The following is a 25750-nucleotide window of genomic DNA, read 5'->3' on the forward strand; positions in this document are numbered from 1 at the left end:
TAAAGAAAAAGAAAAAAGGCGCGTGTTGTACTGCAGTGGCTTTCAGAAAGCTTTTGTCGCTTTTGGCGCTTATCATTTCCGTAGATTCCATTATTTCCGATTTTCTAAACCTTTTATTCCCTCTTTGACCAAGCTTGCAATTACTTACTACCGAACACGTGAACGGGGATAGAGTAACCACAAATTTTTCCGGTATTCGTCAATTGAAATTCTTTCGATTTAGCAAAAATACAAATTAACAGGATTCAATTTTATATTTTTATTTTCTTCGTGACGTTACACATTCAAAACTGACTTTGTCAAATTTTCTCTACATTTCCTGAAATTCAAATTTATTTTTCAGTTACTATTTTAACAACTATAAACATTATCTGAGAATGATATCAAACATAATTATCTTTATCTCCGTTGACGCGATCAAAGGTAGAAGCATCGTGTAACGCGTTGAACGCAGGCCAGGGATGGGAAATCCTTAATTCCTCTCGGACTAACTTTTCATTTTCTCCCTTTCTCTCTATTTCTATTTATCTCTATCTGCCTTTGTTAATTTTTGTCCAACTCCCAAGAACAACAAATCCTCCTTCGTACCTATCTTTCTCCGGCAGGCTAGCACCCTTTTTTTCTGGGCTAATTCTTTGTGGTTTTGGTTTTGTGGTGTCTTTGGTACCCGACTACGAACTGCTACGACAACTACTACTACCATCCACTACGTTCGCTACCTACTACGTTCGCAACGTGACAACAACAACAGCGTGAGGCCGCCCGCACACAATCCGTACTATGTCACAAGCCATACGGCTGCCGCCCAGGCTGCAGCAGCAGCGGCGGCGGCTGCTGCCACGGCGGCTGCCACGGCGGCTGCTCCGGTACCAGGTGCACCCACAACGGGACCGTTCCCCGTAGACGTGGTCGGTCATCAGGCCCATCAGGCCCAGTCAGCGATTGCCGTTCCAGTAATGCCACCAGGAGCCGCCCGTAGCCTACACTATCACACACATGCAGCAACACATGCACTGCCACATCAACCACCTCTCACATATCCTAATTGGGTTCCCTTCACTCACTTTGGTTAATTTTCGTCCTCCCTTACCTATTTATCCTAATCATTTCCTCTCATCTATTTCCATTCACCAAAGGGATTCTAATTAATATTAAAAATTATAGCCTACCTAAGCCTATGTATATATATATATATATATACGTTTATATTACAATCATCGTTTTCGATTAATAGTTGTCAATTTTATCTAAGATTATATAGTATATATATATATATACATCAAGAGCTGTAGATGAAAAATTTATTATTATTAATTATTAGTTATTATTATTATATTATCATTACTATTATTATTTTTTATCATTATTATTATTATTATTACTATTATTAATTATTATTATTATTATTATTATTATTATTATTATTATTATTATTATTATTATTATTATTATTATTATTATTATTATTATTATTACCATCATCATCATTATCATCGTCATCATCATCATCATCATCATCATCATCATCATCATCATCATCTCATCATTATTATTATTATAATTATAATTATTATTAATATCATTATTATTTTTATTATTATTATTACTATTATAGTGTTATATTCTATCGTATTTTTCATTCAAGTGTTAGACAGTTTTAGCTTCTTCCGCTAATGTGTATCTTGTCATATCGAGCAATACCGATGACATCATAGTGCGTGCATACTAATCATTTTGAATTAGAACAATTTAAAAAAAATTTTCGTGATACTCTTCCGCGTTCCCGCACGTTTCTTTCGCGCGAACCGTTCTATACGGGTTTTAGTCATTTGTTCCTTTCGAGAGCGAGTATTTTTCCTCGATTAAACTCGACTCCAGCTCCGGGCATCAATTGTTTTGACTACAAATTACAGCGCAGTCTTATTATTCATACAGGACAGAATATACGTACTCACGTGTAGTCAATATAAATATATATATATATCGATTTTTCTTCTCTTCGAACGACATATTTTATAGAAGAATATTTGTAATTTTGCCGATAAACGTTTGTAGCAAATCACCTTAAGTGACAGTGGGGGTTCGTCGACTTTGAATCATACGAGATCGCGAAGAGTCCGAAAACATTATTTATATTATCTTACAGTTAAAGTAGAGAATATTATTAAATAGAGAAAAAAAGATAAGAAAGAAAATAGAAAAGAAAAATTATATAAAGAAGCTTTTATATACATAGAGGACGAATCGAACCAACGAATAGCTAAATGTAGAACGTAATGTCGCGAACTTAGATAAAAGAAACAAGAACGACGTGTACGCGCGATTAACGATAGTCTTTCACAATCTTTTTCTAATTCTATATTTAGCGGTAATTACTGCATATTATTATATACGTAAAAGTATTATTACAAATGCGAATATTGAGTATACACATATAACATACTACATGTATAAATATATATATGAGTTATATATGTGATCGATTTTAACGTAAAAAGAAAACCGTAAAGACTTATTAGCAATATTATTATCATACGAGCGAAACAGTTCGACCATTTTAGAATAGTATTTTTATACTTGAGATATTAAAAGGAAAAAAAGAGAAAAAACATGGGCAACCATCTTAGGAAAAATAAAAAAAACGAAAGGGATAAAGAACAGAGAAGAAAATCTATAATAATCCATAAACGAATAAACCTTCGCCGTAAATCTTTTGCTCTTGGCAATATTTTTTTTTCTATTCCTCACTTCCCTCCAAACCCCTGTTTAATCCCTCTTCAATTTTACATACATTTTCGTACGAGCGTACTTCTTGAAAGTTCAACATAATATGTGATATCGACAATGTAGTATAGTAGAATCGTGTTTTCAAATAATATGATAAAATAGACAATCAAATTTTCGAAATCGGCTTGACGATAAAAAAAAAAGAAAATTCTGACGCGTTTCAATGGAAGAACAATTTATCATACAGTATTACGCGCGAATTCGTACAATTGTAACATTGATCGCGTTAATATTGAATTTTACTCCTCCTGAATAATTGATCTCTCGCTTACGCAACCACATATGTCCTATTATATATTATGCACATGCACACAGCACATACACACACACACATGTAGGATACACAAGCAAGATCACTCTTGAATAAGTGTGGAAAGAGGAAACAACAAATGAAAATGCGACTTGCAAATGAGAGCAATCACAAACGGACTAAGAAAAAAAAAATTATAAAATCACACGACCCAACAAAACACAAAAAATTAAATAAAAAAAATAACACCGACTATCGCGAGAAGTAAAAGTAAAAAAGAAACACGAAACACCGCAAATAGTAACACACACGAGTGTGATTTCTATTGCACTAACAAATGCTAACAATTGTCAGAATCAGGGAACGGGGTGCTCCACCCCCACCCCCACCCGCCACGTCGGCATCTTCCAACGTGCATTTGAGAAAAAGGTAAAAAAATATCAAGAACGGTCCTATATAGCCGAAAAGCATAAAAAAGATTTTAAAAGTTGAATGAAGCGGGGAAGCAAAGAAGTTTCGCCAAGTTGTCTTTCAGATGAAAGTAAAAGAAGAGATTTGCTTTCTATGTTCTATTTTCTGGAAAAAAAAAGATTAAAATTGAAAAAAAGAAGGACAAGAAGCTTTCTTGCTTTATCCACTTTGTCGAAATCGTAACAGATATTTCTATCACGTAGACAAGACAGCATTTGCTATGCTTGTATCCTTTTAGTTCGTATCGCACTGCTTGCTCATACGCACCATTACCCTCGATTCACATGTATACATCCATTGTAAGCTCGACTATTTCTATCATTCAGTTTACCATATTTCTCGTATCATCATTATTGTTATCATTATTACTAGTAATATTGTTACTATAATTAATTATAATTACCATTTCTACTATAACTACCTACTACTACTTCTTCTATTACTACTTCTTCTATTACTACTACTGCTATTACTACACTGCTACTGTTACTACTACTGTTACTACTACTGTTACTACTATTACTACTACTACTACTACTACTGCTACTACTATTACTACTACTTATTTCAACTGCTACCAATAGCGTTATTATTGTTACTACAACTACTACCACTACTACTATTATTACTATCATTCTTATTATTATTATTATTAATAATATTATTGTTATTACTATTATTAATATTATTATTATTATAATTTTCCATATTATTATTATTTATTTCTATATATGATTTTTATTATTAATAATTATTATAATTATTTTTTTATTTGTAATTATTAGTATTAGTATTAGTATTAATATTAGTATTATCATTATTACTATTATTTCTATTATTATTATTATTATTATTTTTAGTATGTCCTATATTTAGTTACAAAGAGGCTCAGACTTAACCGATAATGTACAGCTTTCCTGTTTTGTGACATTCAAGTATATAAATATATAATACAAAAGTAATATCGCTAACAATGCTGTAATTAAAGCTTCTTTGTAAAACCTTATAATTGTAATATATAATACGCGTTCGAGCCTTTTTGTAGAAACGTGTACATATAAAAGAAAATATATGAATCTTCCGTTTAGATACTAATTGTAAGTTCTATTTTATATACATATATATATATTCTATCATCCCCTATGTCACGTGCCCCCCCCCTATTTTAAAAACCTTATAAGAATAAATAAATCAAACAAATTGAACTTATTTTAGAAATTGTAGCAAGAAACATCCTACGAACCTTGCAATTAACCCGCTAATGTTTTTAACGACGACAGAATGTCTTTTACCTTTTGCAAACGTGATTACGAAACTTATTGTTTCGAGAGAGCGTTAGCACAAGCGAAAACATTCCTTGTAATCTGTTTAACTTTGAACTTACCCGTGTATGCGTGCCTTTCGTTTATCGAATATTTTGTACATACACATATACGTATTACTACTCCTTGTACATAAATCAAAAAGTAAATTTTATCTTTCTATCCGATCTTTCGGCCAGATCCCAGTACAATTTTGCAATTTTTAATTTGTAGTACATAATAATACATTATTATACGATATATGTTTTGTAAAAATGAATACATTTGAAATATCCTGGGATCTAGCTCTGTTTTAAAACCCCAATGCCGAGTATAGTAAGTTTTTAAAAAAACATGAAACAAAGAAAATATTAGTTATCTGTACAACCCTAAACAACCCTTAAAAAAGTCCGAATGATACCTTTAATCTCTTCCAACGTATACGTATGTCTCTCACTGAAGCATAACTCATCTGTCTTAACAGACAATAACTGCTAGAAAGAAAATATGTAAAAAATTTCAAAATAAATTCGAACAGTAATTTGTTTCAGTAAGAGATAGGCGCTGGCGATAAAAATAAAGATCGGAAGGAAAAATCATAAATGCAAATGAAGTAAAAGCAAAAAAAAAATAAAAATAAAAAATGAAACACAGTATATCTGACGTAGTGTTCTTGACAGGGGCACCAATCCACTGGCGCCGGACGCGGTGGACTTGACGCAGTTGACCTCGGTCAGCGAATGGTTGGCCTCAATCAAAATGTCTCGATATGCGGAAAGCTTCGAAAGGGCGGGAGTAACGACGTTGGAAGCAGCAGCTCGGGTTACCGTTCAAGAACTCACCGCACTTGGTATCACTCTAGTGGGTCATCAAAAGAAAATCATGAACAGCGTGACAGCGTTGCGAGCGCAAATGTCTGCCACGTCTCAAAGTTTTCTCGTTTAGGAAAGGGTAAAAAGAGGAAAAAAAGAAGGATAAAGGAAAGAAGTAAAGCTTTTCAGCAGAGAAACGAGATAGTCTCTATCATTCTCCTGCAGGAAAGCAGAAATTTCGAGCTTTCTATAGATGACAAGTTGAGATCATCGACATCTTCAAGAAAAGGATAGCAACTTCTTCCTCTTCGTATCGCGAGCGTTCGTGAATACAAAGTTGAATGAAAACAAGAGATCTTTCTCTGTATCTTGACAGAGACCAAAACAATTTCATTCTCGAGATTAGAATTAGAAAGACATTCCAGCTTGAACAAAATTGGCCTCTACGAAAATATCTCTCTCAGACATATGTGTATTCTAAGAGAAAAGAATCAACTTTTCCTCTTCGAACGAATATGTATATACATATATTATATATCTATCGCGTAGGTGTCGATTAAGATTTGTCCTTGACATAACACGGTGAGGAGGAACTAAGCGAAAAAAATATGAAACACCACTCTGTCTGTAGCTCGTGGTACAGAGAGAGAAAGAGAGAGAAAAAGAAAGAGCAAACTCGTTTTTTCATTTTTTCGAGAAAATCTACGAAGAAAAATAATCGATCGCACTTTTTCGCTTTCTTCCTCGATCTTGAAACAAATCTTCACGAGATCATCATCAGCTTATACCTAAGCGTGAAAGGAACTAGCCCCAAAAGTTGTGCTGCATGCGATCCACTGCCTTAAAAAGCCGTTTCACGTTTTCGACTATCTCGCGTAAAAAGAAAGATAGAAAAATCTTTAAAGAAAAAGAATGCAAACGCGAGTACGTCCGACATAATAATCGCAAATATTATTCTTGAAATTATTCGAAGGATCTGTCATTAAAATTGCCCGCCACGATATCGTAATAGTCTTCTTCAGCTATCTTATTTTCTTTCTTTTTAGGTTTCTCTTCTCATTTCATTTTATTTGTCTTTGTTTCTTTTTTTTAATTTTAGTAATTTCAATGCGCGCGATTGTGGATCCTTCGTACTACAGGATAAGAAAAGTTACGGCTTATTGACTTTACACGCAACGGTAAAAATACCAATTTAATAATGAACAAAGAAGAATATAAAGGATCGACATTCTTAAGAAACCACTGCCTTTTTTTTACTTATGTATATATATATATGTATTTGTGTATTTTGGTACATACGCGTATGTACCCTTTTGTATACGTAGAACGACAGTCTAACTAAATATTTAAGACAAATTTTTATACGATACTTTGACTATTTCACGTTCATTTAATCGCTGATTTCGCTGCTTCTTTTTCTTTCTTTATTCTCTTTCCTTGTTTCGTTAAATTGACGACATGTCATCAAAAAGCGATCGTCACATTTACCCTCGGAATATCATTTTCTTCTAAAGTGAGAACAATTATGTCGTTTGATAGCAATAAAGGAAAATTGAAGGAAGAAAAAGGAGATTAAAAAGGTTTCAGTGAGAAAACGGCTTATAATTCTAATCACAACGACGTTTGCTCGACTCGCCTAAAAAAATAATGACGAAAAAAAATGTTGTTGCTTTTACAAAGTGATCATGTGTGAGTGTGTGCGGATATGAAAAGAGAGAGAGAGAGTTTATGTGTATGATATGGGCGAGTGTGTATCCAACGTACGAACAAAACGAGTAATAACGATAACGATGAAATAGAAAAAGAAGTATAACGAGATTCGAAATTATTGTAAATTTTTGTGAATGAAGGAAGGGAAAAAAGAAAGGGTGAAAGAAAAAGATGATACAAGTTCTTGCCTTTGCGTTACCTATATGAGTATATTGTATATGCCTAATTAATCGGTCTGTAAAGTTGGAGGTACCTGTCGAGAGTATGAAAAAAAATGTGAAAGAAATATAACAAAAAGAAAAGGAATAGAGTGGTATATATGTGCCAAGGCGAGCGCGCAAGAATCTTCGCTTGCAAGTGATACGGTCATGCGAAACACGTGTCGTATTCGTAGACGTAAAAAAGAAAGGAAGAAAGCGAGAAAAGAAAACAAGAGATTGAGAAAAAAAAGAAAAAAAAAGTAGAGAAAAGAGGAACCGTGGGGACGACTCTGGGCGGTATAATAAATAATGCTAAAAAAGATATTATTAACATTGTCATCGAGAAAAACTCGATAAAGAAATCTTTTTATGATGCAATATCGCGTAAAATGAAAATAGACTCGTTCATCTTAATGCATACAATTCTCCGGCGAGACGTAAGAAAATAAGGGGTAAGAGTTATTGTCTGTCCCTCGGTGTAACGTTAACATATCAACGAATATCTAAAGAAAAAAAAGATAAAACTAGCTTAACATACTAAACGAAACAAAAGGATTCTTCTAAATCCTCGATATCGTCCATAAAAAAAGATCGTCAGAGGACGAATACCGGCCAACGAGAAACAACAATGCAAACGCGTTCCCGAATTATTTTCCGGTGAAAATGTTCGACGAGCTATCATTTTACCAAACCGAGAAGGAGAGAGAGAGATAGGGTCGTAAACAAAACGAAGAAGATTTAGAAGTGCTGAAGTTTTCTCGTACTCTTATTTTCTTTTCCATCGTTCTTTTGCTTTCTTCTTTTTATTATTGTTCTTGTTCCTTTGATTTTTTTCATCTTCTATCTTTCAATCATATTTTTTCTTCGTATATATATAATGACTCTTCGCGATAAGAAGCGCGCAAGGGTACGCATCCAGCCTAACTTTCGTCGCGAAACAACGACCATTCCAAATCCACGTATATACTTTACAAACTAATGATACAAGAGAAGTGAAATATTGAACAAAAAAAATTGAGTGTGATAAAAAAAAGAGAGAGAGAGAGACAAAGATAGCGAAAGCTAATTCTCATCGCGAAGGATGGTTTGTATCTTGTTACACCCACATTCGCTCGAGTCTAAAGACTGCTACCCCCTATTTTCCCTACCCTAAAGCGCGCGACAACCGCGATATCCGGCTAATTGTCCTTGTCGGCGATTTAATCGTCGTCGTCGATAAATATAATTTAAATAAATAAATAAACCAAGAAAGAAAGAATGGAAGAAATATAAAGAGACGACCAATCGCCGATGAGGAAAAGAATAGAAACAAATAAATAAAAATTCGCGTGAGTCGCACGACTTTCACAGAGAGACAAACAAACTTTAAAGCCGTGCCACGGAACATTCTTTTTTACTCTTTATTTAACCAATTATAACAAGTAAGGTAGTATTGACGACGTCAAAGCAACGTTGGGTTATGTCTTGAAATTTGAAAAAGCGATGTATATAATAAAAAGAATCTAAAATGTGATGATAACCGCTACGGGAATAAATGTTGTCTAGCAAATGGTTCATTCTCTTCGATATTTCTCGCATCACCTTTCTACTTCGAGATAGCCCAGCGATGCTTCCGTTTAATGGGATAAGTGATTTTACTCAAGATCGTTCGCTTCGCGTTAGGAAAATGAAGAAAAGGGAGAAGTGAATATCGCGTAAGTTGCACTCCCATTTAAAGAGTTATCTTCGTTCTTCGTCCCGTGGCGAATCTCTCCTCTCGAATGCTTTAAAAAAAATCATGACTTCGATGAATAGAGAAACGTTATGGGACACGAATACGCGAGATCGTTCTTTTCTTTTTTTTTTTTTTTTTAAGGACGAAGGAACAAAGGAGTTACTCAAAATGGCGACGATTACGAAGCAATAAGTAAATACACGCAAATGCAGATTTTTATATAGAGAATGTTAACAAATTTCAGAAGATATTAATTATCAATAGCGCTATCTTCCTAAATGTTCGTATTAAAAGTTAGCAAAAAGTAAGATAAAAGTAAGGGGACGATAAAAATGAGAATAGCCGCTATACGTCATCCCGATTGGGCCAAGGCCGACCCTTCGGCCCTCTAATATGTCCTTATCCTCGCCCTTGAACGGGACGATGGTAAGCGGTAACTTTTAAGAATTTTGAGCTGTAACTATTTGTGTCTAGTGGCGAATTAACGAGTGCGACCTGAAGTTTTGAGAATGTCGATAGTTTCAGCAAATTATTAGATTTCATAGATCTCTATCAATATTATACGATTTGTAGATGCGAGACGAGAAAGAGGATATTAGTTAGAGCAGGAAAATCTCTTACATATAACTTTAACCGATTTTCCTTTCATCACCCTTTAATACCCCCTGTTATTGTAAAAGAAAATGGGTAGTTTGTTTTCGTAGATCCGATTCGTTTTTTCTCCCATATCGTGGGCTACACTTTCAAAGCTTTTGGATCGTACTTCATGTTACATATTTTGGTTATTCTCGTATACGTGTAAAGCTTTCAGGACAAGTTTGGAATTATAGAAATCGATAAAAGGGAAAAAAGTGAGCGATAAGGAAAAACAAAATATTGCTTGATCAAAATTATCGAATTTTTGTTAATTCTTCGGTATCCTTCATGTGTCTTTTTTTTATTATTACTTTATTTTATTGTTTTTAATTATCCATATTGAAAGAACAAACAAACTAACAGGCGAAGAAATCGTTGAACTCTCCCCACACCTTTAATTACTTAATTCTTTATCGATAAACGCATCTGTACTACTATTTATTAAAAGAAAAAAAAACTTATTTATTGTTTAGAGATCTGACTAAATTAAAAAAGTTCTAAGTATCGTAGGTATTATCTATTATTCCTAGTACGAAAGGAGTAGAATTATTTCATTATGTTAGAGTTTTCGATAAACTCTACCGTGTAAAGTAACGAATTACAGTACGACGATCATCGATCGTCGTGACTATAAGCAGCTATATCATTAATTAATTAAGCGTTATTTAGGCGACTTATGTGCGCGTTGTTTAATTTGTACTTTTTACGACTCTCTTTTTACAGCGAACTTTGTCAAAGTACCTGCTTCGAAAACGAAAAGAACAAAAAAAGTAATAAAATCCGTGAAAACAAAGCACACAGGTACCGTCCCATATATACATAGCTTATCTACACATACACAGACGCAATAATTTATGTATACTCGACAAGTTGAGTTTTTTATAAAATTGGTTAAGCAAATCGCCTGCGTGTGTCTTCGATTCATTGTATAGAACAAAACGACTAAACGCAAAGAGAAGCAAGCAGAGAGTTACTGCCAACAAATTTTGGGATGTGTCAAAAACATTTTTCCTATGGTGTTGTCAAGACGATGTTGAATGTACATAAGATATAATAAATAATATACCTTATACAATGTAATCAGTGTTTCATTTTCCACATGCACCTCAAACTTTGTATATATATATATATATATATATATTATAGTCTTAACACATATTCCTCCGGTAACTTTTTGCACCGCTATTCACCAAATGCCGGTGAAATGCATTTTTTGAAACTATCTGTAAAAATGATATGGTCTATATAAAACCAACGTAACTTGTTAGACATCATATATTTTTCATATAATAAAAAATCTTACATTTCATATAAGTAAAATCTTGGAAAATGATATAAAACAAATTTATCAGGTATATTCATTAAACTTTACTAATATTTTTAGATCAATTCAAATGTAGATCCTTAAATATTTCAAAATAAGAATAAATGGGCTTATAATAATTTTAAAAGTAATAAGTAATAATAAATTGTTTTTATTAAAATAGAAAAACAATAAAAAATTGCATCGGCCGGGAATTGAACCTTTTTTTTTTTTAAAGTTTTTATTTGTTCAAAGAGTTACAGTATATTACATTGAATGGTACAAATAAAACTAGTAACAAAAACCATATAATCGCTGTCTGAGTAGACTAGACAATAGCTTGACCCGCTAGAGAGGGTGAGCTCGCTATTGTGCGGTAACTTATTGTTTATAGATTATAAAATTTATTGTTAATTAATAGTAGGAGGCAAATTCGCCGAAAATTACTTGCTATATCGTGTTGACGCAACGGTATCTAAGAGAGCAGTTCATACTGGAATGACCAAAGCGTTGACATTTGATGCATTGGAAAAGTCCTCTCCTTTTGAGAGGCTCCCAATATACTCTTTGGCAAACTAATTTCGTTACTTTAGTTATATTTTGTACCATACTATCGCTACTTAATTGCACTAAAAAGTGTTCCCGACCTCTGTTTTTGTTAAATTTGATTTTGGGTATTTTTAAAATATTAACGTTCTGTATATTAGATTCTAATAATTCATCTTTAATTTCATCTACTAATATATAGCTCGCTATACCCTTAAGTACTAAATTCTTTGGTTTAGCGCTATTTGGTGTATATGTTTAAAATTTTATATTATTTGTTTTACATGAGAATACTTATAGAGCAAGAGCCCACGACGGCCAGACCTTCGTTATTTTATAAAAGCTGAAAGTTTTTCTGTGCATGTCCCCTATACAGGTAAACACGACCAGCGACTATAGGGATTGAGAAAGAACTGTAGAGGCAGCACTATTGCTGAAAGTGGAGCGATCTAGTGTACTAAATATAAAGCTTAGTGATGAACATTGTGATAATTAGTATTAATTATTTATATATTAAGAATGCAAAAAATAATTAAATTCGGGTTCTTGCCCATCAAAAATACCCTTATTAAGGGTCAAAATGATATAAAAGGAAAAAAATTATTTGAGTCAGGACATGTTGTAAATGTTGTGGAAACAGAAGATTCCAATAAATATTCAAAAATAACATGCTCAGTTGTAGCTCAAACCAAAATTGCCGATTTGTATAAAATAAAAATTTTTGTTAGTTACTAATTATTTTTACAATTATTTTATACAATATTAAAAATATGATAAATCTGGTTACGTTGAAGCTTTCTTAAAATTATTTTTAATGTTCATAAATTCACAAAATTTATAACTAAATATAAACCTGGTTAAAAGTTTCGAAGTGTAGAAGTAAATTTTATTTCAATTTTTAATGAAGTAAAAAAACGACAGATTATTTATATTTTTATTATTAATTACATTGTTTAAATAACTTTCAGTAACTTAAAAATTATTTTCAGCTTGATAATAATCGAAATATTATCAGTGCTAATTGCACTTGTAAAGCTGGAGTGGCACAGCAATGCAAACATATATGTGCCGCAATACATTATGTTAACTCACCAGATTCTGCAGCTAGTAAAACTAGCCAATCACAAGGATGGGGTAAACCCTCGCATCGTCAGCTATTGGGTTATGACAAAGGGGCTCGAATTTCCACCTTATTTTCACCTCCTCCTTTATGTAGTGAAGCTGAAAAATTAACTCCCTTTGATATTACTACTGAAAACTTGAAGGAGTTTGTGCCTTTTTCACCTTTATTTCAAATTCTTCAATTTGAAAAAAGAAATCAGGTTGAAATTATTGCTGCTGAAACCTTGGTTGAAATTAAGCGGATGACAGAAAAACATAACTTATTAGAAAAAGCAAAAAAAGTTACTTTAGACATTTTCTCTCTTCAACTAGTTAATAATTTGCATGGTGTTGAGTGTGAAACGCTTAAAGAATCGCATGATTTTTACCAAAATAAAGTCTGCTGTGATGTAGATAAAGCATTAACAATAAGTATTAGAACGATCGATCAGTCTCAAAAATCTGAGTGGTTTGAGGAAAGAAAGTTGCGTATCACTGCTAGCAATGGGCACAAAGTCAAAGGAAATCGTTTTGACGTTGAAAAAATTATTGATGAGCTTGTGAATCCTAGTAAAGTTGAAACCTCTGCCATGAGTTATGGAAAGAAAACTGAAGAAGTTGCTCTCAAAGAATATAAAAAATTACTACAACCAAATTGGGAAGTAGTCAAGGTTGGTATCATTGTTAATATTCCTCAGCCATGGATATCGTGTAGTCCAGATAGTATTCTAGTTTATGGGCCAAATATTTGGCAGAAAAGAGTGATTGAAGTGAAATGCCCATATTCATGCCGTAATAAACCGATTTTCGATGAAGAATCACTTGAAATCAACGTTCAATATTTAAAATTTGATGAAAATGGATTGCACTTAAGTACAACTCACTCGATTTATACTCAAATCCAGCTTCAAATGTACGTCACAAACATTGCTTTTTGTGATTTATTCATCTATTCACCTAAGGGTAGTGTTTTAATAACTATTAAACGAGATGAGGCATTTCTTAACAAAGTCATAACTGCACTGCAAAAATTTTATTTTCATCATTATCTCCAAAGATTATTTTCTATGTATTCTGAAAAAAAAAACTAGATGCATTTTCTATCTGCAATATTTAAGATTATTATTATTATTATTATTATTATTATTATTATTTTTATTTTTATTATTATTATTTTTATTTTTATTATTATTATTTTTATTTTTATTATTATTATTATTATTATTATTATTATTATTATTATTTTTATTATTATTATTATTATTATTATTATTATTATTATTTTTATTATTATTATTATTATTATTATTATTTTTATTATTATTTTTATTATTATTATTATTATTATGAGACTTTTGCAAATGTTTATAAATGTTAAAAATTCTTATATTTATTGTAATTTAATTGTTACATAAAAAGTATGAACAAAAATGTGATAAAAAATAATTACATAAATCATATAAATTTTTAAAATAAAGTTTTATTTTCATACACTTGTATTTATATTATTATTTTTAAATTATTGTTTTATTATAGGGTAGGAAATATTTATTAAACTGCAGATTACAAAAACAATTTCATCAACATGAGGAAGTAAAGATATTGGTATTTTTGTAAAAATATTGAAATCTTTGATTCTTTGGTTCACTCTTTCAATATGAATTCTGACTGAAGCAATATTATAGGTTTTGTTAACTTCTTCAGCTGTAAATTGTCCATCATGTGCAAAAGGAGGCATAATGAAGATAGCATTTTTTTTTTCAACTTCGGTTTGAATTTGAGGAAAACCTTTATCAGCAAGAACAACGTCACCAGGTTCTATTAAATCTAATATCCCACAATCGTTCGTAATGTAACAGTCACTAGAACGACCACCGTAGCATTTAGATACAAAAGTTATCAATCCGTTTGGAGCACACCCAACCAAGAATTTCACTGTTTGATGATGTTTATAGTCCGAGTACATCAAAACTTTCTGTCTTACTTCCGGCGGTTGTTCTGTATACACTTCAGTGCAATCGATAATCACGCGTGTTGCAGGGTAATTTTTTTTGAAAGCTTCTGGTAGAGTTGCTTGTATAGTAGCTCTCGAAGGCCAAACTATAAAATTTTTCAATAAAATATTGAGTTGTTGTAAGTTCCTGATAAATATTTTTTGTGCTGAAGTTCTGTGAATGCTGAATAGTATTCCTAGTGCTGTAAATGTCAGACCAGTCTTCAATTTTGTCAAAGTGATAAGTAATTTTGTTTTTTTATCTATTTTGGTAGATTTTATGTCAGGAAGCATATTCAATAAAAGTGCAAATATTGAAAAATTAACACCGGTTAAACTGCTTAAGGATTGGTCATCATGAATAGAAGTAATTCCATGGAAACCTGGACAATCAGATTTAATAGAATCTGGAGCAATTGGATCACACCCAACATCTTCAACGTTCTTTTGTAAAGGCGGCAAATTAACATAACAAATTTTTTCAGCTGTTCTTTTAATTGGAATGTTTACTTGTACTTCAGCAGTACTTACACCATCACAGGAATTTATATTACAAAAAAAATATTTATGTTCATCTAAAACAATATCATCAACAATTTCATCAGTTTGACATGTAATACTAAGAGTTGTTTTTTTTGGAGTATCATCAAATGCACAATGATCTTCTACACTCTGTGTTTCAACATCTACCCAATTATTATCATCTTCAATTTCAATTTCACTTATATTATTATTACTATTATTGTTATTATTATTTTTATTATTAAAGATATTCATTTCACTCCGTAAATTCCTTTGTCGTAATCGTTCGAAACGTTCAACTGATTGAGTTGAGTTTTTTGTATTTACTTTACCAGGAAAAATTGTTGGTGTGTATGAAGGATGCCGAGGATGTTCAGACTTCTGATTATTTATAAAATGAGCACTACAAATTCGAGTGTTTTTAGTTGGCTCCCAATCAGTTGGATATTTCCTAAACAAAATTTTTTTTAATTTTACTTTTCCCTGGTACTATTTCATTTATTTTATAAAATAATCATTATATAGTTTAATATTCTATTTTATACTACTTAGCTTTTTAAATTTGATCGTGATTAATTTATTTTTTTTATTAAAATAATTTACTTACACATAGTTTTTCACTGCATTTATCCATCGTTCACGTTTATGGATTATCCACTCTGAATTCAGAGTACTTGCAGGGAAACGATAAAATTTAACTCTTGAATTTTGGTTTTTGTTTTTATATGGCATATTGGAACATCCACGGATACAACAAGATACTTTTGAAGAAGACATTACCAAAATTTACTTCAATCAGATTAAAAAAATAATTAATTTAATGAATTTGCTATTATTTTGTATAGCACTTGCCATCACTTTGCTTTACATTTTTCCCAGCAGGTGCCGTCAAAGTCATCTTTCTCAATCCCTATAGAGTTTGGGTTGTGGTTACTTGGGCAGGTAACAAGTAGTAAAGGTGTATAAAATAGTACCTTAAATTCATTAAAGTATAAAGCTCAATTTTTTTACATTTTCTTCGGGATAACTTTAGGAATCTCGTCATCCATTGCCGGACACTTAACATCGTGGCAACTCCTTGCCAGAAACCCTTAATATTCATGAAACAAAAGCATTAGTAACTGTTACTTCATTTTACCGACAGGTACAATGTATGTCGTTATCTAGCAGTAGTAACTGATACTTTATTTTACCGACAAGTAAAGGTAATTATTATATGTAGAATTATAATTTCATAGAACTAGTAAACAATATTTTTTCATATTTAATATTGTTTTTTATTTTTACAAAAACTTTGATATATTTTATCTAAAATCTTAAACATTGCTTTCTTTCCATTGGCTGTTATTGGATCCCATTGGCTGGGAGGAAAAGAACTAGACTTTCTCTATACGAATGTCTTTCGGACAAGTCGCATTCCCTTTTCTTCTCACTTCCCTAGTAGGTTTTCTAAACACCAATGATCCCATTCGTACGATAATTATCGTACGCGTACGATAATTTGAAGCCTTGTACGATCCCAAATTCAGCCTGTACGATCCAATTTGTAATTTCGAAAACTTGAAGACCCTTTTTTTTTTTTAGTCATCAAATTTTGCATTTTTTCCGGTGTGTACGATAATTTTACGCCCCTGCAGTGATCCCATTCGTACGATAATTATTGTACGCGTCACATAATTTGAAGCATTGTACGATCCAAAATTTAGCTTGTACGATCCAAAATTCAGCTTGTATGTAATTAACGACAATTCGAAATTTCGATGTCTTGATTTTGTTTTTGTTCTGAGATTCGGTTGTCGGTCGTAGCGCACCCTACCGTACACAGTTAGACAATTTTTTGATGACCACAGCCAGGTAACAAGTGAAAATAGCTCGTAAACCAATTAAAAGTCAGGAAAAACCTGAAAACTGAAAAACAGAAAATAAGAAAAAGAAAGATACGGAAACGAACTTGAGGACATAAAAAAAAAGGTCATCAAGTTTTAAAAAGTTGGTACTTTTACTCTTTTTGCAGATTTGAAAATGTAAAAATTATAAAATTTATAAATCTAAAAACTAATCTTCAGAAAATCAGGAGTGTCAAACCGAAAATTCCAAATTTTTTCCTGTGCGTACGATAATTTTCCGGTGTGTACGATAATTTTACGCCCCTGTGTCGATCAGACGAACTAAAGTCTCTAGGATTACTGCTAAACACGTTGGTTTCCTTTTCCGCTTAACTGTATTGAGAGGTTCGTGTGTGTTTTATATATTATCTAAAAATCTAAATATTCTTTGTTAATCGCAAAATTAGTACAGACTTTTTAGATATCTGGAAATTATGTATATTTTTCTCGTGTTTTTTAAATTATTATAACTAGATTTTCTTAAAGTAAACTTTTATTTCACAGAAACAAAATGGTACAACGGTTAACCTATCGACGACGTTTGTCGTATAATACAAAAAGTAATAGGAGACGAGTGTAAGTAACAAAGTTTGTTCTATCTAATTAACATTAAATGTGACAAATAACCTTCTTTTGATTCGTATTTTTTCTACAATTTTAATTAAATTTGTTTACTTGTATTCTCTACTACTATAATTATAATTGAGGTTATGTTCTGGTAGTACATTTCCATTTCTCCACGTGTAATCTAATATTTAAAAGAAAAAAAAACAATGTAATTATATTAATAGAGAAGTATTTATTTATTATTTGTATTTATTTAGTTGTAACAATTCATCACTATATTAATGTTTTATATACGATATAATAGAAATGCAGAAAGTTCTTTTCACTAAGATTATTTTTAAAAGTAATATATTTTATTTTAATGACGTTAGTTATTTTAGTTGTAATTTTTGGAATATGTAAAATTGTTTAGAATCTTATAATATTTACATATAATCATTGTTTACATACACAATATACAGATATACAAATTGCCACCACATATTCTATATCTTCTACAGTCCTAATGTACACTTATATGTGTTCCAATTCGTATATATATTCTGGTTTAACCTATAATTTTTAAACTTATTACATTATAATATCTCATCCCTTATCTACTTCACAATAACAGTTATCCACATATATAATAACTGTCTAATACAGTAAAACTTTGTTTATAATGCAAGAAGCATACTCGTGAATGACTTAGTCATATCAAAAGAATTTATTTGTTTTAATTTGACTGCCTTGATAATTACTAATCGGTTTATATTTTTCATAGTGTTCGTACTCCTGGAGGTAAATTAGTATATCAATACTTGAAGAAACCTAAGAAAACTCCTAGATGCGGTCACTGCAAAGATAAACTACGAGGTATTCAACCTGCAAGACCAATGGAACGTTCTCGCATGTGTAAGAGAAAGAAAACGGTAAAACGCGTGTATGGAGGTGTTCTTTGTCACAAATGTGTTAAAGAAAGGTATATTTGAAATTATTTTAATAAATAATATTTTATGTGTTTCTTTCATTAGAAGTTTCCAAAATTTAATTTTTATCTTAATTATTTTAAAATTCTAAATGTTAAAACTTTTAGCATAATAATATATCACCTTAGTCTTAATATTTAAGCAATGTGTTTCAATAATCTATTTGCCAATTATAATTTAGTAGTACTACTATATATTAGAAATTTTTGGTCAGCATTTATAATAAAATTTCATTAAATAATACAAATGATTAGGAATACATCAATAAATACAAAAATTATCAGTGTTGTAAATAAATAGTCAATATTTGAAATAAAATATGAGCATATACCCTCGTTTGTAATATGTATCATTAGAATCTGTTAAGTGCTACGAGATACTATGGATCAGATATATATTTTGCTCTCAGATCATGTTGATTATCAGTGCCCAATATTCATATGTATTTCTATGACTGACAAATTATCATAACCAAAATAGGAAGCTACATATGTTAAGTAAATCTAACACAATCCTACCCATCTTTTAAATACTGACCAAAAATGTTTCGATATATAACCAAAGAAATAGAAATATTTGAGTAATAACTTTATTTGAATTTTATAGGATTGTCCGTGCTTTTCTAATTGAGGAACAAAAGATTGTAGTTAAAGTAATGAAAGCGCAGCAAGCTACTGAGAAGACAAAGAAAACCGATAAATAATAAATGATTTTAATTAATAAAATAAAATAAATATTAAAATTTACAAAAAATCCATAATGAATCATTACTATTACGTTCCAACATACTTACATTTAGTAATAATTAATGTATTTGTATCATAAATATATTTTATAACAGGTAAACTTTAAATTTGAAGTTGTCGAGCGCCATCATTAAGATCTAACGTTCGTTTATTCTTCTGATTAAAGAAAGGGTATTAATGTATATTTCGATTACTGAAAAACGAAAAATTTTTCCTTTGTACAAGTAAGCTTTAAATAATTATTTTTCAATAATTCAAATAAGATATTATATACGTAGGAAGTATAATTAAGTAATGTTTAAACAATAACACATTTATTTAAACATCACGTATTTATTAACAGATGGTTACAGACTGCAAGTTAACTTGTGTTGTTATACCAAAACGTTGCTGACCAGCTACGAGTTAACTCATGATTACAGTGCTTTTTTTATGTGCCAGCTCATAGCATTCAAAGTATATAGACTATATTCTTTAATAATAAACAACAATTACACTCTATGGGATAAAGTCTGTATTTTTCCATTAATGCATTCACTCAAAGCCATAATATGTAATTGTTTTTTAGCACACCACAAGCTTCTTTAGTTAATATTCAGGTAATAAAACCCGTTGTTACGTTAAAACACAATGATCCATCTAATAGGCATTCTGAACAGCTAAGAGACCACATTTCAGAAAAAATAGTGGAAGAAAAAAATCCTATAAGACAGTGCAGAGTATACTTTTCAAAAGAAAAATGCAGCGAAATGAGATTTACAAAAGTTTGAATGAGTATTTACAAAACTTGTGTATCAATACACATAGATGATTGCAACATGGCTTATCATACCAAAAAGAAATATTAAATAAAATTCATATATGTAGTAGACCATTATAAAAAAGGTTATTTACATTATTTTATTCCATATATAATTCTAAAATAATAGCCAGTGATGAGATGAATTCTGAAAAAAATTGCCAGTCCACAACGTATTAATATACTTTGAATATTAAACAATTTTGATCTGATATTTTATTGGATGAAAATTTTCAACTCAAAATTATCACTGGCCAGAAACGTTAAAAGAAATGTTTTTTAATCATATAAAAAAGAAATTTATTCTACTTTTATAAAGGACTTCAAGCCAGTCTTACAGTAGATTTCGAAGAAAATGGTAAGTGAACTTCAAAATTTTTGTTAACTAAATATAAAATAATTGTTAAAATTAAAGTGTTAATGTACAAAGTTAATGTAAAGTAGAAAAGAAATAATTTAAAAGTTCAAAGTTTTATAAAAAGATCATGTGTGATTACTGGTATAGAATTGAAATTTTAAACATTGAACAAATACGCCATCTAGCAGTGAAATGTTTGTACTAACATAGAAAGCGCGCCTCTGATATCAACGGGTTCTGTTACTCGTATAATATACACTTCTATATACGTAAATGACATGTCAACGAAAGATTTAACTTTTACAGATGTCTTTTTTAAATTAAGAATCAATTTATTTCTATGTACAAGTAAAGAATTGAAATAATATTGCTATGCAAATATTAATTTATGTATATCAACAGGAAAGATATACTTGTATTAATGTAATTTTTATTATTGAAAAAAGATTATTAAAATTTTGAAATTTTTAATTTATCCGTTCGGATTAGCAAGTTCTATGTAGTTTTCTTGTAGTTTATCGTAGATACAGCAGCACGATGACCCATCGAAGAGGAATAAAAGGGACAGGTATTGTATTCCGATTATGGTCAACGCGCGTGCAGAACCCGTCCCAGAGGAATATGGAGACTTGCTAGCCTCGGTGCTTTTAACAAGAGCCTTATTTGTTGAGCGAAACTCCGTATGTACATATATGTACTAGTTCTGTTACGCTATGGTTTCCACAATGAAGTAAAAATGCCAACGACATGAAAGAGGTCGCCAAGTAAAAGCTTTCTGTTACCTGAGAAAATCCACACTGCTAACAAATACTATCAAATTATCGAAAGGTGTACGAATTTTGTACACACATATACATCGGTAATTACATGGACTAATTGTAAGTTAAAAATTTGCAAAATTTTATTTCATGATTTATTTTATTAAACAAATAACTACTATAAAATAATAAATTACAAAAAATCAATTTTTTGTAATTATTGACTTAGCTCACTGTCATCATTACTAGTATACATATGCATATATAAATACTTATATCCATGTTATATATGTATTAGGTGTAAAATCTAATTCAGTGCTTTTTAAAAACAAATTTAATGTTTATTTATAACACCGAATTAATTTCTATACCTAATAGTTTAGACTATACGCAATGGATATTTAGTCAAATTTTGAATTCGTCACTTGTTTATTTATTTTTTAAAGAAAAATCAATTTCTAAGAAACAAAAATCAAGTTATTTGTGGACATGCATCCTGTTCATAAAGTTTGTTTCAGTATTAACAATTTAATTCATTGATTTTTGGAAGAATATTGAATTCATATAAAAGCATACCACTTGTTATTTCTGCCTAGTTGCTTATAAATTTCGTGGAATGGGCCTCTGGGGTATATCGCTTAATCTTTTAGCGATATGATTGACTTCGTGAGATTCGATGAGAATAAATTGACTACTGTACTTACTTGGCCCTATTTGTCAACGACCTCCGAGTTCAGGGTCTAAATTACTTGTGTTCGAAATGTCCTTCGAAAACTTTCTTTACCATGACTTAATATTATTATCATTAATATTATCATTGAATTAGATAAATGGATGTTTAATGAAGTTTAATATTAAAATTAATAAAGACTATTATTTAATTCATACAAATATTTTGATTGAATATAAAATACTAATTGCAAGATATTAATGTGTTGTTAGATAATCAATGCTTTTTTTGTAAAAAAAAAAAAGATGCCGGAACTTACTTATAAAAGAAAATTATATTCAAATATAATTTAAAGGAAATTTAAAGCAGCATTTCTTACGGAGCTCATAAAAAATTAATTTAATATTATAAGCTCATAATAAATTAATTTATCTTAATTTTTTTTAATTTTAGGTATGATCAAATCTAAACACTATATTTTCTCATTTGCTTATTTTTTTTATTCTTTCTTAAATATTTCTTAAATATTTCTTATTAACTTTTGAAACATAAAAAATACTGTAAAAATGTGCCTAAACGACGTTCCAGTGTATTACAGCATTGGCTAGATGTATCTATATTATTATAAATATATCTAACAATAAATTTATATATCTTACAATTATATAAAAAAGATATGATGTTTTTAAGTTTGTTTTGTAATTCTTCGAGACAACGTATTATCCATTCGAACACGAGTGGTGTCAAGTCATTTAGTTAGGCTAATGAAGCTTCGATCATTATCGGCCGTCCACGTATTCTCATGTTGTACATATTTATGTACATCTGATACGTTCATTGCACGACAAAGAAAAAGAAAGAGTTTCTCGTTATTTTGAATGCAAAATAACAAATGTCCTTGATTGCAAAACTATGCTTCTTTCTTAAACATACATATATAAAACCTTTACGATTAGTTCCATATTAGCAGCGTGAGTTTAAGTCGATCTCATAATAGGAATACTCATTTTGAAAACTCCTGTTGTCGCTTTCTTTGTTAGAATTACGTCGCCATTTGATATTTATGACCACGAGAATAGCTATTAAGAAGACTTCTCGAGAAATGAGTATTCTCCATTACGCAATTTATTTGGTCTTTGTAAATATTTATACGACTTTCAAATAGGAAGATAAGAAAAAACGTTTCTTTCGCGTATGTCCTTGTATATCTCTTATTTGCATGAATAATTATTAGATGTAGCAATTAATTCGTTGCTTTGATATTAAATTCATTGTATAAAAATCGCCATATTTTTTTTCTATAGTTATCCAAAAGATGGACCAAAATTATGGAAAATAATTAGGATTATTTCGAAGAAAAACTGATGTATATGATTACTTTATAAATAGATATTAAATTTGTTAAAAGGACATCTAATTAATTGCTACATCTAATACATAAAATTACTTTATTATGTTATCGATATGATAAAAATAATTTACGCTGAATCATTTTCTTACCATTTTTCTCGTATCAAAGGGTCTTCTTCTTTTGATTGTTGCATAAACGAAAAAAAGTCGAGTTACTTGGAAAATCATGTTTAATCGTAAGAAGGATCAATCGAGGAGAATCGCAAAAAGTCACCGTTTCCCAGGAAGACTCGCTCTCGAATCTTGGGTTTCGTTTCAAGGGAGCTCTACGTCGACGAAGGAGAAACGATACGAATGTAAGAATGCGGTGGTTGATCGTATAAAAAGCGGCGCAACGAAAACTTGGCACGAGAGAGGATATTAAAGGATACCGAAGACCATTTCAGATGAGGCGAATCGACTAAATAAAAGTGAGGAAAAAGTGAGGGAAAGAAGGGTGGTGGAGTAAAAGAGGAAGGTTGACTACACCGCAATGAAATTAATTTTTTTTTTTTAAACAATAAATTAGGAAAAAAGGTATTAATTCTGGTTAACAAAAAAAAAACATACGAAGATATTTTGTTAACACATTCGCGACCGTCATATTTTTTCATTTTTTAATACTGAGTACCGGCAAAAATAATGAATTATTTAAATTTATATTTAAATAATAAAATATAATAATATATAATAGAATATAATTATTTAAATATTATATTGAAATATAATTAAATATAAATTTAATATATAAAATTTATATTTATAAAACTTTTAAAATTTAAAATGACTTGAATCATGTCAGCAGCAATTAGGAATAAAACTTGAAAAGACGTGAATTCACGTCAGCGGTCGCGAATGTGTTAATATATATTGTTTAACATTACTTGAAAGATGAAATAACATCGAAATGATAAATTGCCGTAGGAAAAAAAAAAAGTAAAAAGAAATGTAAGTACTCATCACGAAAACTTGTATTCGGCTCGACCTATAAGAAATAATAATCGGTGCGGTTAGCCGTAGCAGCTGTGCGAAGCTATTCCAGAGTTGAGTACTCGTGCGATCGTATGCTGGAATCGGTGTTTCGTCTCGGTTCAATTGCCTCGAAATTATTGAAACCACCGGCGAGCTATCGGAATTCACAATTCCGTCAATCGCAGTGCTTAGTTCGTTCGATTTGAGAGCCCTATGTTCATGTATGAATTGAAAAACTAAAAGGAATTGTAATAAGTATACAGTATTATAGTTCGTAGGTAGACAAACAAAATGGCCGAGTTTGCTTGCGTCATCTCGCGTCTTTCATTGCACGTAAATCAGTAGCAGTTATTTTCCGGTTTCGGGTTTAATTGCCAGTTATAAAAGATGAAACGCACAAAGGCAAAGAGAATAAAAGTTTGATGGAATATAATCTGTCGTGCGCATGGCTTATATTAAACGTATAGGATAGGCTCGATGTGCCGCATGATTCCTATAATTTTCAGGGCTCGTGTTTGACAAAATAACAAGTGGGTGGGTGTCGGTTTTCACACCCGCAGCCCGGCGGGGCCTCTTCGGAGAATGTAAAAAAGGGCAGAACACGAAACCGGTCCCGATGGATCTTTGTTGTGCTTGGTCTTGCGTCTACCCTCTCACTCTCTTTCTTTTTTTTCAATTTTTTTTTATTTTGCTTCCGCGCGCCACGGGATAAGAACCGACGCCACGCCAGGACCAGGGCCGTCTACATGCCTCCCGTCACCTGATACGCGTTAGATTTAACCCTTTGTTAAAAGTCACTTTTTCAAAGGTTCTCTCTTCCTTCTCGATGAGGATTTGTTTCGAATATTTGTTCTATGTGTTTTTGATAATAATATAATTGATAAAGAGATACAATTTTTTAACTATGGGGTTGAATATTGATCAACAATCTTTTATATTTATTTTTCAAAGTTGCTTTGAGTTTATTCAAGATTAGTAAAAGAATTATATTCGAAATGAAATATACTTTATCATAAAAATTCAGTACAATAAGATTCATCGTTTTTTTTTCGATTTAAAAAGGCATTTCTTTCTTCAACAAATCATTCGCGATTATTTATCGTGTCACGTGTGTCGTTCTTATCCACGAACACGAAGCTGATAAGAACAAGAGTTACCACTAAGATTACTGTCAAAATAAAACTTATAAACGGACGATATTATGAGTCTGAAATTAAAAATTAATAAAGTATGAATTATCGTCACATATAAGCTTGACTTTAAATTCATTAAGAAACTGTAGTCGTGATTA

The 25750-nt window shown here is 30.9% G+C and overlaps 4 protein-coding genes and 1 long non-coding RNA gene across 22 annotated transcripts in view; 3 read left to right on the forward strand and 2 right to left on the reverse strand.

Moving 5' to 3' along the window:
- Positions 1-10961, forward strand: part of Eph (Eph receptor tyrosine kinase) — a 94055-nt gene extending 83094 nt beyond the window's left edge. For 10 of the 16 annotated variants that reach the window (XM_089178361.1, XM_089178369.1, XM_089178358.1 and 7 more), the window contains 2 exons: positions 3392-3466; positions 5478-10961. In XM_089178361.1, coding sequence (XP_089034487.1) covers positions 3392-3466; positions 5478-5754 — 352 coding nt within the window. In that variant the 3' untranslated portion in view covers positions 5755-10961. Of the gene's footprint in view, positions 1-751; positions 4604-5477 lie in introns of those variants that run through there. The other 6 variants (XM_089178357.1, XM_089178365.1, XM_089178367.1 and 3 more) reach the window with 4 other exon arrangements.
- LOC149030683 (uncharacterized) lies at positions 9359-17368 on the reverse strand. Of its 3 annotated transcripts, none has more exons than XR_016178517.1 (2): positions 16321-17368; positions 9359-11104 (listed from the first exon to the last, which is right to left on the reverse strand). It is a non-coding gene; the product is annotated as an uncharacterized LOC149030683 (long non-coding RNA). The 3 variants fall into 3 exon arrangements; XR_016178516.1 differs by lacking the exon at positions 9359-11104 and adding an exon at positions 11407-12098; XR_016178515.1 differs by lacking the exon at positions 9359-11104 and adding an exon at positions 11407-12123.
- Positions 12235-14007, forward strand: LOC149030684 (uncharacterized). The gene is made up of 2 exons (XM_089178378.1): positions 12235-12453; positions 12720-14007. The coding sequence occupies exons 1-2, from the start codon at positions 12250-12252 to the stop codon at positions 13920-13922; spliced, it is 1407 nt and encodes a 468-aa protein (XP_089034504.1). The 5' UTR covers positions 12235-12249; the 3' UTR covers positions 13923-14007.
- On the reverse strand, positions 14292-16257 carry LOC149030685 (uncharacterized). Its single transcript, XM_089178376.1, has 2 exons — positions 15954-16257; positions 14292-15797 (listed from the first exon to the last, which is right to left on the reverse strand). Exons 1-2 carry the CDS (start codon positions 16121-16123, stop codon positions 14351-14353), a joined length of 1617 nt encoding a protein of 538 aa, XP_089034502.1. The 5' UTR covers positions 16124-16257; the 3' UTR covers positions 14292-14350.
- Positions 17369-17517: 149 nt separating the features above from the next.
- Positions 17518-19520, forward strand: LOC107064379 (large ribosomal subunit protein eL34). Its single transcript, XM_015317027.2, has 4 exons — positions 17518-17577; positions 17737-17808; positions 18563-18760; positions 19374-19520. Exons 2-4 carry the CDS (start codon positions 17744-17746, stop codon positions 19468-19470), a joined length of 360 nt encoding a protein of 119 aa, XP_015172513.1. The 5' UTR covers positions 17518-17577; positions 17737-17743; the 3' UTR covers positions 19471-19520.
- The last annotated feature ends 6230 nt before the right edge of the window (positions 19521-25750 follow it).

Source organism: Polistes dominula, unplaced genomic scaffold (genome assembly GCF_049000335.1).
Source record: "Polistes dominula isolate Pdom_NZ unplaced genomic scaffold, Pdom_raw_medaka contig_77, whole genome shotgun sequence".
Classification (NCBI taxonomy): Eukaryota; Metazoa; Arthropoda; class Insecta; order Hymenoptera; family Vespidae; genus Polistes; species Polistes dominula.

What these genes read in the sequence shown, in the direction of transcription:
- LOC149030684 (XM_089178378.1), top strand. Translation starts at nt 12,250, where the DNA reads ATGCAAAAAATAATTAAATTCGGGTTCTTGCCCATCAAAAATACCCTT. An exon ending in TGTATAAAATAAAAATTTTT is followed by an intron (nt 12,454 to 12,719) that starts GTTAGTTACTAA and finishes AATTATTTTCAG; the next exon opens with CTTGATAATAATCGAAATAT.
- LOC149030685 (XM_089178376.1), bottom strand. Translation starts at nt 16,123, where the DNA reads ATGTCTTCTTCAAAAGTATCTTGTTGTATCCGTGGATGTTCCAATATG. An exon ending in AATGCAGTGAAAAACTATGT is followed by an intron (nt 15,798 to 15,953) that starts GTAAGTAAATTA and finishes AATTTTGTTTAG; the next exon opens with GAAATATCCAACTGATTGGG.
- LOC107064379 (XM_015317027.2), top strand. Translation starts at nt 17,744, where the DNA reads ATGGTACAACGGTTAACCTATCGACGACGTTTGTCGTATAATACAAAA. An exon ending in AAAAGTAATAGGAGACGAGT is followed by an intron (nt 17,809 to 18,562) that starts GTAAGTAACAAA and finishes TATTTTTCATAG; the next exon opens with TGTTCGTACTCCTGGAGGTA. An exon ending in CACAAATGTGTTAAAGAAAG is followed by an intron (nt 18,761 to 19,373) that starts GTATATTTGAAA and finishes TGAATTTTATAG; the next exon opens with GATTGTCCGTGCTTTTCTAA.